General features: G+C 37.0%; 1 protein-coding gene across 3 annotated transcripts in view; it reads left to right on the top strand.

Annotated features, from left to right (window-relative positions):
• cno (adherens junction formation factor afadin) overlaps positions 1-14,597 on the top strand; it is an 80,892-nt gene that overhangs the window by 24,551 nt on the left and 41,744 nt on the right. For all 3 annotated transcript variants that reach the window (XM_090156475.1, XM_090156477.1, XM_090156476.1), the window contains exon 12: positions 6,794-6,949. In XM_090156475.1, the coding sequence (XP_090012601.1) occupies positions 6,794-6,949 (156 nt within the window). The remainder of the gene's footprint in view (positions 1-6,793; positions 6,950-14,597) is intronic.

The following is a 14,597-nucleotide window of genomic DNA, read 5'->3' on the forward strand; positions in this document are numbered from 1 at the left end:
GACCATGTAGCCATGTCGCGGTGTACGCGCTGTCCTCCAATCCACCGCTTGAAAAGCGAAACTCTCTTATCGTCGCGAGCCGTTACCGAAAGTTTTTCGCTCTCGAAGTTTCTTTTCCTCGTGGTTAACGCGCACGGATGGACAATTTCACTTTTTCGACATATTTTATTTTTCCGCCTACGATATTTTCGAGGTGTCCGCCCCCCCCCCTCTTCGCTATTTTTCCGCTGGTGAATCCGCTTTCCCACGTGCGCTGAACTCGACTCGTTTCTGGATTGCTAAGCCTCGTTATCTAGGAAGTTACCCGTGAAAGTTTTCAGGAAACCCCGGAATTATCGTAAAAACGAAAAGGCAAAGGAAGCGATATTTTTTGACAAGTCGCCGGGTTTTCGCCTTTTTTTATAGCTTTTTTTTTGGCCACTCATCCACCCCCGTCGCGTTGGTGCGCGTGTTTTTACGGTAAAAACTCGCGTGATTTTATTAAAGAGCGACCGTTTTTATGGTCGCCAGATAGTCGCTGTGTTGAAGAGAAAGTTCCATAAAACGTCGCCGAGAGGGAAAGCGAGCGCTCTCGTTGTTGGTTCGGTGTGACCGCGTATCAATATCGGAATGCCGATCGGGACGGATTCTATCTGTTATTGTATCGGGAATAAAGTTAACGTTCGCCAGACCCGCGCTAGAGTCTAAAACACTCGCCCAAAAAATTCTCTTCGGATCGAACTTTGACCACCCTTGACTTTCTGGAATTCGGGCGGTAGTTTCCAATTACTTATAAACACCGCCTCGGTATTAGTTTACTTTCGCGGAACCCCCTCCCCTCCGCAATCGCGCGTAATTCTAGCCTCCGGCTGGGACAAAGCCGAAAATGTTGTTTAGACTGAAAAGCGCTTTGACGAGGAACAGAGTCCGGGCCTCCGAAAAGAACGGAGCCGTCAGAAGCCCCGGCAAGAACCAGAGTCCCGTTCGCCACCGCGACGGCGACCAACTCGATTCGAGTCGCTCCAACCAGGACGCCAAAGAGTTCCCCAACAGGACCCGTTCCCCCCCGGCCGCCGTCCCGTCGAATACCCTTCCGGCCTCGTCCTCGCTACCTTCGTACTCGGATTACGAGCAGGCCGCCTTTGTGCCCCCGATGCTCTACAATAGTTACTCTCCGTACGGGATTTACGGCGGGCCCAACGCCACCGTGGTGCCGGCCCCCGCCACCCAAGCGACGCCTCCCGCCGCGTTCGACACTGCCAACGAACGGACTACCTCGCAACCCAGAAAAATGGTCGTAAGTTCCCGTTTACATGTAGATATTTCTAAAGGAATTGTAGGCTGTGCTTTTACCAGAACTGTCTATAGTAAGACGGTGTTGCCAGTTGAACTGTTTTCTCGCCGGATTGGGCTTGTTTTTAAAAAATTTGAACGATAAGCGGTTTTGTGGGCTTGTTTATGATGGCTTATGTGTATGATGATTAGTAATTACTATAATAACGTTGTCTTAATTTTTTTTAATTTATAGGATCAAAATTATAAATATTTTCTAATATTAAAAACCGGGTTGCCACACGTCAGGGAATTTAAAATGGGCCTAAAAAGTCAGGAAAGGTCAGGGAATTTTAAGAATTGGTAAAAAGTCGGGGAATTCAATTTAATCTTGACACTTTTTAAGGTAATTTTACTCAAGATCTATGACAAATTCTATGATTATCATTTATTTCCTAGAAAGTTTGGCAAATTTTTTTAACATTGCCATAATCTATAAAATGGACTCCTCTCTTTTAAGAAATTTGGGCTATTTAACGACTTTTTGGGCTAGTTTTACTTCTATTTGCGCTATGGCGCGTCACTTTTACCTGGCAGCTTTGAAGTTAGCGGGACGATTCTATTTGAATTTGAACTGATTTGGAGCCGTAACAATGGAAATGGCCGCTCAATCTTTTCCGAGCTGCTTTTTGCATCTAGATTTTTCCGTTCAATTCTTCTTCGGTCCCAGGAAGGAAGGAAGAAACTTGGGGGGTTGATGGGAAGGTACCTAAGTACTGGCTTCTTTGGGGAGGGGGTTCGCTGGAAGAGGGGTAGAACTATCTGGGAAGAGTCAAAAATAGCGAGGAAGATGAGTTCCCGAACGGCCCAAAATATTTTCACTGGAAACGGTTGTAAATGGAAAAGGGAGAGAGAGCGAAATAGGCCTTAAACGTCTCGCTTTCGGGTGTTTTTCTTCAACTTCAGGGTGACCATATTTCCTATAATTTAACGTCCTTCCTTTTTTTCTCCTATAATTTCATTAAATAGACCTTTCTATAAATTCCTAGCTAAACAGGCCAAACCCTTTCGCAAAGACAACTTAGCGCTATTTCAGTAGGACTTGCAAACTTATTTACTCTTTGGTTAAAAAAAAATCCGCTTATGCTCATTCTTATTTGATTGGTACTAGCTGATTATTATTATTATTAACTCGATTTTCCAAATATATCTAAGGTAGCCTACGTGAAGATAGTATATTTTAAAATATAGTAAGTCCATAACTGAACTATTTACAAAATCAATGAGATATAGTTCATTAACTATTTATAATGGTTTGTATAACACTATAACCGTTCAATGAGTAGGATTTTGATCAAAAATCCACTATTTATTCAGACAACTAGGTTGGTAGGTTTGCCAGATAATCCTTTTATGAGCCTCCCTGGTCCATGAAAAATCGGGCCTAAAACTTTCTTCCTCTCTATACACAAAAGTAAATAAGCACATTAGTAATATTTTATAGAATGGTCTATTTCCTATAATGCCCTATATTTTAAAAGTCTGAAGAAATTAAAATAGTTCATATTTTACTCTTGGAAGTCTTTAAAACGTCCTACAGGGTTGCCAGGGTACCTGGAAAAGTCAGGGAATTATAAAAATTAGTCTAAAAATCAGTAAAATGTTGGGGAAAATAATTTTAGTTGAAAAAAAAAACTTTTACTAAAATATAGGTTAAAAATATTAAATCTTAGCGCAAAATAAGTCGAGGAAAATCTCTGGAGATGGTCAGGGAAAAAAATCGTGGCAACCCTCTCCTAGTTTTTAAAGATGCTTATTTCCAACACTGTTCGCCGATAGTTATCGACTATTTATATCGGTTGTCAACTTTATTTTGAATATTATACCCCCTTTAAACAATTTTGACAACCGTTTTCTCTTATTGTATAATTAATTTTCTCCTATTTCTTCCTTTTTTCCCCTTTTTTCTTCCTATGTTTTCCTATATTTAACTGATAAATTTCCTATAAAAGACTCTAAAAAGGTCGATTACGTAATTTTAGAAATGTAGTTTGCTCTTTTTATGACGTGGATCCATGTTAGTATTATTTTCGTCCCGTTTTGAAATGGATAGCGACAGAAAATTGACACCATAAATAGGTCAACGGTGATTTAAACATAGTCACCATTCCGCGGGTAGGGCTACGCTACTGGCGCCCTCCGTTAGCGCGCGGAGAAGATTGACGAATCTATAAATATCCGTTTCCACTGGCGTTTTCCCCGATTTCGATTAACCTTCTAACTGTTCCCTCGGGCGGTTTTCCATCATTTTGGCCTTTAATTTAAACTTCTCTTCGCAAATATTAACTTTTTTTAAATCAATTTATACCTTTCCCCTTTCACTTCCGCCCAAAAAAATTAAATTGTATGATTTCCTTTCGCGCTGTCTCTATCTTTGCAGTTTCCGTTCAATTGCGTTCCCGGAAATAAATATATTTGTCGACGCGCTCGTTCTAAAAATACTATTTTTAAAAAGAGAAAAAACTTTAAGCGTTGTTTTTAAAACAGCTGTTGGGGAAAGTTGATTACTTCTTATTGGAATTTAAGTCAATTAAGGCCTCGGCCGCTCGGCAAAGTCATCTCCGTGTATATTTAACGAACCGAGATTGGAGAAACATTCTGCCCAATCGTAGCTTATGGAAAAGGCGCGGTTTAATAGTTAATGTTGCAATTTCCGGGTTGCACGATAGCCTTCAATTTGATAACAAGGCCTTGCTTTCCGACTATATTGTATCTAATTATGATAGATCTCTGAAACTCTTTGTGTTCAAATTATCTAGAGTATTTTACATCATTTAATAGACACTAAATCGTTCCCAATTCTGGCATAAAAACAATTGCGCAAAAGTTCCGCATTTCCAGCGCCCCCTGAGGTCCTATAATTCCTATAATATCCTATATTTTAAAAAATGTCCTATGACAACCTATATGTTTAGCAAAAGTCCTATAAAATCCTATATGTTTGATATTTTGCCTATTTCAAATCCAGCCACTCAGTTAAATTGCTAGATTTAGCTATAGCAAGGCCCCCAGAGGTCCTATAATTCCTATAAAATCCTATATTTTCAAAAATGTCCTATAACATCCTATATTTTTAGCAAAATCCCCAAAAAGTCCTATAAAATCCTATAATTTTGAAATTTTGTTAACATGGTAAGCTACTATTATATTTTTTTAATAAAATGGTTAAATAGTTTCTATTTTTTTAAGTGAAAATCAAAGATTTATTTCTCTAAATATAGATTTGGTGTTTAAATGCATAAAGTTAGTAAATTAAATAGCTTAATATATTCCTTTAAAATCCTATAATTTTGTAAAAATAGTCCTATAAAGTCCTATATTTTTAGAAAAATAGATTTGAGTGGGGGCCCTGCATTTCTTAACTTAACTTTTTGCTTTGAATATCTCTATTTGTTGTTTTGTTTTCTGAAATTGTTTGTGATTGTAACTGACAATGTCCTTTACATAACTGAATATGGAACCCACACAAATATAGCTGCGTGTAATTTAATTTTATATGAATTAAAATCTATGTAGAAGTTGGGTCGAAACAAATTTGAAATATTAATAGATATGAAGGTTTTTCACGAGGCGTATTCGGGAACGGAACTTCGACACCGTTTTAATTCATTTAAAAAATTTTAGATCGGGGCCCTGGAAGTGGGGCATTGGCCAATTTTAGTGATTCTGGTGATTTTCGACTTCAAATCTACACAATTTTTTTATTAAATTAAGACCGATTTGGTTGAATATTATATTTTTAGTTAGTGCTGATTATTTCTGAGCTACTTTTTCGGTTGCATTAAGAAATTTTAATTTTAAGTGAGATTTCGGGTGTACGCACTATTGTCATATTTGAATTTCGTGCCAATTGATACAGGCGCCATCTAACTCGTTTGCGTTTCGCTACCTTATTTCCAAAAAACGGGTAACTCGAAAAATTATTTTTCGATCAAATTCGTCTTGGTTTTGTCAAGTTAATGTACGAGATGATTGGAAATTTGTTCAAATTTAAATTAAATATTTCAAATAACGTTAATACATCGGGGGGGTTATGTGAACTTAAATGTCCGTGACATCTTGTTTATCTCATTTGGACGAGGGTTTTAGTTTCACCATAAGTCTATAATATGGTTCCTTAAGTTGTTCATGTTGAGGAATATTTTACTGAGAGCTAGTTACGAAGTGACGTCATCACAATAAGAAATCTCCCCCTATCGAGGTGCTGGCAATGGCTACGCGGACGCTAAACGGCGACGAAGCGCGTAATTCGGTCTGTCTTGTGAATAGCTCTCAGTAAATCTTTTCTATAAAGAATAGGAAGTGTCACACTTATGTCACAATATTATATATTTATGGTTTCACTTAATACCAAAAAGAACGGAGACAACCTTCGTAGAAACATTTTTTACTGCTAAAGGTCAACTAATAAGACCGTTTACCGATTATGCTTGTGTCTGAGTGACCTCATTGGTACCGTAAAGGCCGACTACATAAATCTTCGGTTTACTCTGTCTTTCACGGGAAGTAGGCTTACTGCAATACACGTGTGCCATGCAGTCAGCCTACTTCCAGTGAAAGACAGAGTAAACCGAAGATTTATGTAGTCGGCCTTTAAGATTTTTCTTGTTTTTAACCACGCCCTATGCTTCTAGGGTGTCAGTGACTACCCAAAAATAGTAACCAATAGCAAATGTTTTACCCTTTTATTGATTTCGAGAGATTTCACGGAGTGGCATCAGAAATATTTTTCTTTTGGTTTTATAAGTTAGTCGTAATAACTACTAATAGCTCTAAGTGAAGTATAATTGACAACATACCCAAAAATAAAGTGTATGGTTGTCAGAGTACCTGGAATTTGAATGTCTAAAAAGTATGGATATTTTTTAAAATACTCTAAAAATTCAGTGAAATGTCAGGGAATTTGAATATGGGTCTAAATGTCAGGGTAAAATTCGGACAATTTTTGAAATTGCTCTTAAAATCACGGAAATTTCGGGGAATTTGAATATGGGTCTAAAAATTCGGGGAAAGTCGGGGAATTTTTGAAATTACTCTAAAAATCAGGGAAATGTCGGGGAATTTGAATATGGGTATTAGCCTAGCTGGTTATTATTATTATTATCATTATTAAATTCGGGGAAAGTCGGGGAATTTGAATATGGGTCTAAAAATTCGGGGAAAGTCGGGGAATTTTAAAATGGGTCTAAAATCCAGGAAATTTTTGAAATTACTCTAAAAAATCGGGGAATTTAATTTCGGTTGCAAACGGAAATAATACGGTCAAAGGCAGGGCGTTAATATTACTCCATGGGCCTCTTCTCAATTTCTAAACAACTGAAATATGAAAGGAACGCTTCCACGTTGACATTGTTGTGGTATCTGCCACCTAAAAGATTTATGATTTCCTACTACGTTATCGTTTCCGCAGTGTTTTTAGAGCGTGGGATAGTAGCGCTGTTACGCCAATAAATGATAATTAATACGAAACTTTCTGTTACAGACCCGAAGTCCGAGCGTCCAGAGTAGTCACCAAGGCGACGGAGAGATCAGCGGCCGTGGTTCGGCCCTTCCGCCGCATCACAGCGAGCCGGAAGTGGTCACCATGAAACTTCAAAAGAGCAATAGCGGGATGGGTCTCAGCATCGTCGCGGCACGAGTAAGTACCCGCTTTGGCGTTCCTCAATTTTACAAATCCGCCCAATACTCCGCGGCGCTGTACTCCAAATCAATGGGCGAATATTATTCGCTTAAACCGGGATGAAAAGTGTATTCTTTTTACGCTTTTTCAAATTATTCGCGTCCCAATTTTACTCCAATACACTATTGGTAAAGTTTCGGTGTATTTGCGACCAGAGATGCCAGATTTTGAATCCTCAACCCGCCAAAACAAAACTGAAAAAAGTCCGAAAAACCACCAATCCTTATTGAAAAGTAGCCCAAAAACAAGCCAAAAGATTTGCCGAAAGTTTTTATTTTTTTTATTTGAAAGATAAAGACACACATAATACATAAATACATATAATAATAGGTGTCTTAGTCGTAAATTGAAGAGTTGTAGCTTTCAATCAAGTTTAATGGTGGCTGGAACTTCAAACTTTTGATGTTTTTAATTGGCATTCCAAATCTTAAGTACAAAAAGCTTTCTAATAATTCCAGTCTCATGCGGTTTCTTTGTTCGGTTTTTAATTTTAATGGATTTTGAGTCTTGGTGGTTTTCTCAGTACAAAATGTACAAAATAAAAACACGAAAAGCCCAATTTTCCGCCAATAGCCCACCCTTCTATTTCCAGCCAATAAAAAGAAGCCCAATTGGCTGCTTTCCAGCCCAATCTGGCATCCCTGTAATTGCGACGTTTGGTGTTATACTTTTACCTAGTGTTGTAAGTCGGAAAAGTTCCCGCTCGAAAATTTTCTGGAAAATGACCGAGGCCTTTTTTCCGGACAATTTTCCGTATTTTTCCGAAAAAAATAAAAAAGTTTTCATTCCGTGATTAGTCTAATATATTGTTTGCATATTTAAATCATTTTTTCGAATCGGAAAGTAAAACTAAACCTCTAGACTAGTTTTTTTTTGTGATATGTACAAGTTGGTGTCGGCCCAAGGCCTTGGACACCAGCACACAATAAATCACAGACACACACTAAAACAAAACTACTGAGAAGAGAGATCTAGACTAGTTTAAACTGATTAACAATGTAACACGATTTTGTAGTATGTTTACTGATGTTAGACATTTTATATCGATAAAAAGTTAAAAACTTAAAAACCCTTAAAAAGTAATTTGTTTCATTTTTTTTATTTTTCTGATTTGCGGGAAATTTTCTGGAAATTTTTCCGCATTTTAATTTAACGGAAAATTAACAACTTTACTTTTACCCCTCCTCGATAGTAGGAGCAATTTGTGTAAATAGCTTAAAAGCGCGTCTGATTTGTAGTCTGCTCAGACTAATTCGGCTGCTGCAATGGAAGCGTCTAGCGATAGCTCAAACATGGAAGTGTTTCAAGAATTTAATGATGGGAGACCAATTATTAATGGTTTTCCAAAGACTGTTAATGGTTTTATTTACTTTGAAAACAATAACTATCATTTCATTGGAGAGGGTAATACGTTTTTTTAAGCAGTTTTTCTGAATTATTGTAATTACCCGTTGAGATTTAAGGTTTTACTTTTTCCGTCAATGGCCAAAATGTATGCGTGAAATTTATTCACCGAAACGGGTTGCTAAGCTTTGGTATACGCGAGGCTTAACACGAAAATAAGTTTTAAACTCGTAAGAGGTATAATTTTTAACTAAATTTGCTTCGTAATTTAAAATACCCATTCTAAAGTTACGGGAAATTCGAAAAATGGTTTCAACTCTTTCATTTTCTTCCTCAGATGTTGAAGACGAACTTAAAAATTCCATTAGCGCGTGGTTTTAAAAATGATAACCGAAATTGTACTTTTACGAATTATTCGGTCGAACATTTTAGGGTACACTCTGACGAAATTCAATTGACACCTTTTGCCCTACGCGGTATGCCGCCGATAAACGAATAATTTTCAAGTGGGAAAATATTTTTATTTTCATATTAGTGGAAAACAATAAATTTCACCTAACTCTAATCTAATAATATTTCACACAAATCACTTTCTTTATCGTACTATATCCCCGCCTTTGGTAGTGGTAGAAGGTAACAGTGATTTCGAATATAGCTCCGAATTGGTGGCCGCGAAAGGCCGATTTATCCTTGACGGCACTCGATGAAAATTGAATTGACGCGTCGTTCGATCGGCATCGGTTTCCTCCGTATAACGGTGCCAGAGTCGCGCCGCTGCTATTAATTAAAAGGGGGTTTTCGTCCCTCAAATTAAATTGCGACGTATAGGTCACCCGGGATAATCTTGAGCTACCCAATATACCTCTGCAGCGCTGATACTGAATCACATTTTTCACTAAAAATTACAATTTCTTCGATATTGACTCTCTTGTTCGAATAAAGACTTGCAGCCGAACTGACTAGTCTATTATGGTCCTTGGGAGTAGTTTATTTCACCATGGGTATATTTAGACGCTTGGAGGCTCTAGGCTGAGAACTAAACTTTGACTACAGTGCTGAGTCACGTTTTAAACTAAAAGATTCTATTTTCAAATTTGATAGTTTAGAACTATAAAAAATAAATATTTTTTCCACAGTTTTAAGGTGAAATTGTCTTGAAAATATGATTCTGGCATAATTGGTTATTTAAACTCAAATATTTGGAAACTCGTATGTTCTAGACTTAACATAACAAGTTAGCCATGTTTGAAGGTGTCGTCAAAGTTAAAAGAAGTGAATGTAAGTCTGCAGATTTAATTCAAAACAATTTAAAAGACAAAGTAATTTAATAGGCCTTTATACAGGTTTGCCACTCGTCAGGGAATTTTAAAAATTTGTAAACATTAAGGGAAAAATCAATTAATTTAATTTTATCTTGACACTTTTTTAGGGTAATTTTACTCCAGATCTATGACAAATTTTATGATTAGCCAAACTTTCAAGGAAATAAATAATAATTTTTTCAGCATCCCAAAAACCTTTATACTGAAATCGAAGTCCAATTATATTTATTAATTTCTGATAAAAGAAAAATATAAACCTTTAGCCTTTAAAAGCCACGGAAAATCTCTTAAAATGGTCAGGGAAAACCGGGAATAGTCAGGGAATTTGAATCTGAATATTTCATCACGACATACGTAAGAGTTGTGTTGTAAATCGGGAAAATTTCCCGCTCGGAAAATTTTCCGTATTTTTCCGAAAAATATTTAAAACGTTTTCATTCCATGATTCGTCTAATATATTGTTTGCAAATTTAAATAAAGCGGCATTTTCACCTCATTTTTTCTAATCTAAAAGTAAAACTAAACATCTAGACTAGTTTAAACTGGTTAACAATGTAACACTATTAATGTTTTGTAGTATGTTTACTGATATTAGTCATTTTTTTTTCCGGAAAATTAACAACCCTAGTTCAGTCTATGCTTAAAAACTGGGGGCCTCGTCGAATTTATGTCCAGGGATTTTCGTAGTAAAACGTCATCGATACGTCAACCGTCACGTGACGCAAAAGCAACAGCAAAACAAGAAGGCCAATGTTACTTTATCGAAAGGCCTATTACTAATAAATCAAACAAAGTCCAATTACTAAGAAAGTTAGATTTTGGTATCTATTCTCAAAACGGTTAGTCACTATTCGCTTTAAAATTTTGGACAACTTTGGGTATCAGCATTGCTCTGCTAATCAAGGTTTTCTTGTTAGAAAACCGACTGTGACTTCAAAAGATTATAAAATTTCATATTTAAGGTGTAACATTTAGTTTAACCTTCTGCCATCGGGTTTAACCGAAGCTTCGAGTAACTGGCGTTAGTTACGGGAGAATATGCGCCCTTTAAAGTGTAAAGAGCGCTTTTTGGCACGCCCCAGCCTGGGTCAAACTTGTTTTGTTTATCCCAGTAAATTGATTCCGGTGTCCGAGCTCTCCTCTTGGACGAGTTAGTAAATCTACGTTATCGATTGAGCCTCGTCGAGACCAAATTAACTAAGCTCGGGCCCTTGCTTTTCAGCCTTTCTTTTTGTCGCTTTTGAAAAACGAGCCCGGCTGTTGACAATGACCCGCTTCGACTTTTAGACTTCGTTGCGCGCCAAAAAACACGGGGCCATCCGCCATCACCGCGGATGGAGGTGGTGATTTTGGGAGAAAGGTCCTCCCATGATCCTGCAGTCACTCTATAGGCGTCTGCTTGGCGGTGTTTATAGGCTAAAAAAGGACGCGGTTATCCCCATCACCTTGAACTGATTGTAGGTGGTGATTTTGGGAAAAGTCCTCCCATGAACCGTAATGTCAACCTACAGGCGTTTGCTAGACGGTGTTAATAGACTATTTATGCATTCAGCGTCATTTTCTATACTGCTATTATGGTTTGTTATTATTAATAATAATAATAATAATAATAATAATAATAATAATAATCAGCTAGGCTAATACACACCACCCTAGGCCCAAGTCATCTAGCGACTTCATTGCCTTTCAATTCGGGTGGCCAGGTTAAATTGCGTAGGAGGGTGGTGGAAAGCCCTTCACGCCACGCGAGCCAACCGCTCCCTACACTTACTACAACCAGGAATCCATACCCTTACTTGGAATGTTTATCCTGCCGTATCGCGTATGATAAGATCACTCTGACGGCTTTGGCCCCGCCTACGAGAGAAAAAATCCCTCTGCGCGCGCTCCCCTCTCACGTTGTTGATTGTTAAGTGAACATAGTGACGTCAAAAAAACCGTCAGCCACATCGAAACGAAAATCTGCCGCGATAAGCATTGCAAGTAGAGGTATGGATTCCTGCTACAACCGCTGACTTGGTGCCCTAGATTCAAATTCAGAGAACTTTTCGATTGACTGTTTTGTAAGGAAGCGATTACCCACTTCCGCGACACGTGATCTCCGAAAAATTGGCCTCCGTCGGCTGCTGTAAGGCGCTATCTGTAGTTGATTACCATGGTAACTATGGAGGTAATTTTTTCGGAGCTCCGACCAGAAGTGGGTATACCTATGCTTGTAGGTAGTATATATTTTTTTTTTGTATTTTATAAGCTCCAACCACAGTTTCTTGTATATAACTAAGGTACCCTACGCGAGTAGCGTATGTTTCGAAATATAGCTATTGTACCAATCGAATATGAACAGAATTAATGGGATTTTGTCATTACAATGTGTACAATGATTTGTTTCAAAATTTAATCGATAAACAAAATGAGTTTTGGCATTAATTTAAAATATAACTAAATCCCCCCCCCCCTCTTTTTTCCAAGTCAAAAGGGAGAAAACGCGATGGAAACCCCTGTAGGAATCACCACCTACAAAGGCTACAAATTGTCTATTGAAATGACGGTTTCTAAAATAATTTGTCTCTAGAGTGTACGCGATTTGTACGAATGTCGGACCCCTCGGGCTGAAGGCCTGTCCTAGGCTTTAAATGTGTCGCTGTGATCGCGAAACTTAACTCATTTATCGGTTAAATTTAAAAAAAGTAAAATAACGATACACCATTGATTGTGTATATACCAAAGAAGAGGTAACTTTGGTTACATACTATCAGATGTAACTTATTTAATCATAAGTGTGCCTGAAAGAATTTTTTCATAATGATACCTTGTTGCAAGGATATGACGTTATTGACGTCACTTCCCAGTCGATGACGGTTTTATCGTCATCAAAACTAGTACTCGCGTAGGGGGGAAGGAAGTTAAAACCAGTTTTACGCGACGTTAGTACTGTATTTTCTTTGGTAAACAGAGGCACACTTATGAGTAACTATGTCACATATGATACTATTAAACTAAAACATTTACGCTTGTAATAACAATACTGTACTAATTTACTACCATTTCACTAGTATTATTATCTATAAACTCTTTTTAGAAACTTTTGCTGGGCGCCGCCATTATCGTACAGACAACCAACGAGCCAGCCCTCTACCGCAGAAATTTCATCCCCCCAAATCCGGTTTTTACCCGCGCATTTAAGTCTATTATCACAAATTATTTTATCTTTGTATCAAAGGAATTTTTAAAAAGTAATAGAATAGTTAGTTAATGCTGAATGCAGCTGATACGTTTCTGTACTTATTACAAAATACGAGGCGAGGCAACTCCAAAGCCGTTTTCGTTTCTCTCTCTCCGATCCCAGCTATCTGCTGCAGAAAATCTTGGTGCGTGCGGTGCAGTGGTGCCAGATCTTTTGGAAATTATTAATTATTTTTAATTTTATAACGCTAGTACGGTGCACCCAACAGCCTAGGAATCCTAGAACTACAAAAAGAAAAATCTATGTAGTTTAGATCTCAAAACGTAATTATTATACTTTAATAATGGAAATTAATTCGGCGGCGAAATGAAAATGTTTCGGCGGCGGCGTTTCGGCGGCGGCGTTTCGGCGTTATCTAAATAATCGGCGGCGGCGGCGTTTGATCGGCGGCGCTATCCTCTACCTAGGGCCTCGCGAGGCCGATAAATATCTCAAGTGGAAATTACATTTATAGATCCATGGCTTAGTTTCCAGTATGATTTATAAAAATATTATCCAGATATGACCAAAATTTAACAGATAAAATGGGGATAAAATACCAATTAAATTAATTCTTGCTAAAAAGTGTATTAAATCCTGCCCAAAACTTCATCAAGCCTTATTGGATTACAATATTTTGGATAAAAAAATTTTAACAAATCAAACTGAATCAAAATATTTAAATATTGTTAAGAAGTATGTTATTCCCAAAACTGTTATACTCGTATATAAATATATACGTAGTATATTTCTATTATGTATCTATTTTCGCTGAAAATATGCTATATTCGCTTGTACTTTGTCCTATAAACTTCTCCAAGTTTAATTAAGTTCGACCTAAACTATTCCATATTCCCTCTTCGACTGCTATCCAAAACTTTATACAAAATCTATTCTAAACTATGTACGTGTCTAGTTTTTACTGCCATATCTGTTAAAAAATTGGGTTGAATTCGTTATTCCTAAAAAATAGGGCAAAGGTTTAATTTAAAGCGAAAACTTGATCAGTGGAATATTGCACGTAAGAGCCCTTCGGCTTATAATACGCGTATTAAAAGAGCAGCGTAGGTGTTAAGTAGAAACTTTGTAATCCCCTCTCGTTCGCTCTTTGGCCAGCCTGGAGGGCAACTTCACCTCTTCACGCGAGATAATGCGCCTTCTAGTGTCTATTTTTTATATAAACCTCATTAGTCGCCTTTCAAGTAGGCTTAACGAGATTAAATATTATACGTTGTGTATAATCCATTTACTTGACCGAATATTTTTATTAAAACAAAAAGGAACCCAATATTTGACCTCATTAGGGGATCCTTTTATCAATTTAAAGAAAGCGGTTAGTGGCGCCATCGTTTACCAGAAAATATCATATATTTTTAACTCTAAGTTTACATAAAGGGAACAAGCTTAATATAATTTATTTTGGAAAATATTAATATGCAAATTATTTTTTTCTGGAGATATTTAATTTTTATGAAATATGAAAAGGCTTTAATTTTTATGAAACATGAAAAGGCTTTAATTTTTATGAAACATGAAAAGGCTTTAATTTTTATGAAAAGGCTTTAATTTTTATGAAAAGGCTTTAATTTTTATGAAAAGGCTTTAATTTTTATGAAAAGGCTTTAATTTTTATGAAAAGGCTTTAATTTTTATGAAAAGGCTTTAATTTTTATGAAAAGGCTTTAATTTTTATGAAACATGAAATGGCTTTAATTTT

The sequence above is a fragment of the Leiobunum rupestre genome, chromosome 8 (genome assembly GCF_980474605.1).
Source record: "Leiobunum rupestre chromosome 8, qqLeiRupe1.1.hap1, whole genome shotgun sequence".
Classification (NCBI taxonomy): Eukaryota; Metazoa; Arthropoda; class Arachnida; order Opiliones; family Sclerosomatidae; genus Leiobunum; species Leiobunum rupestre.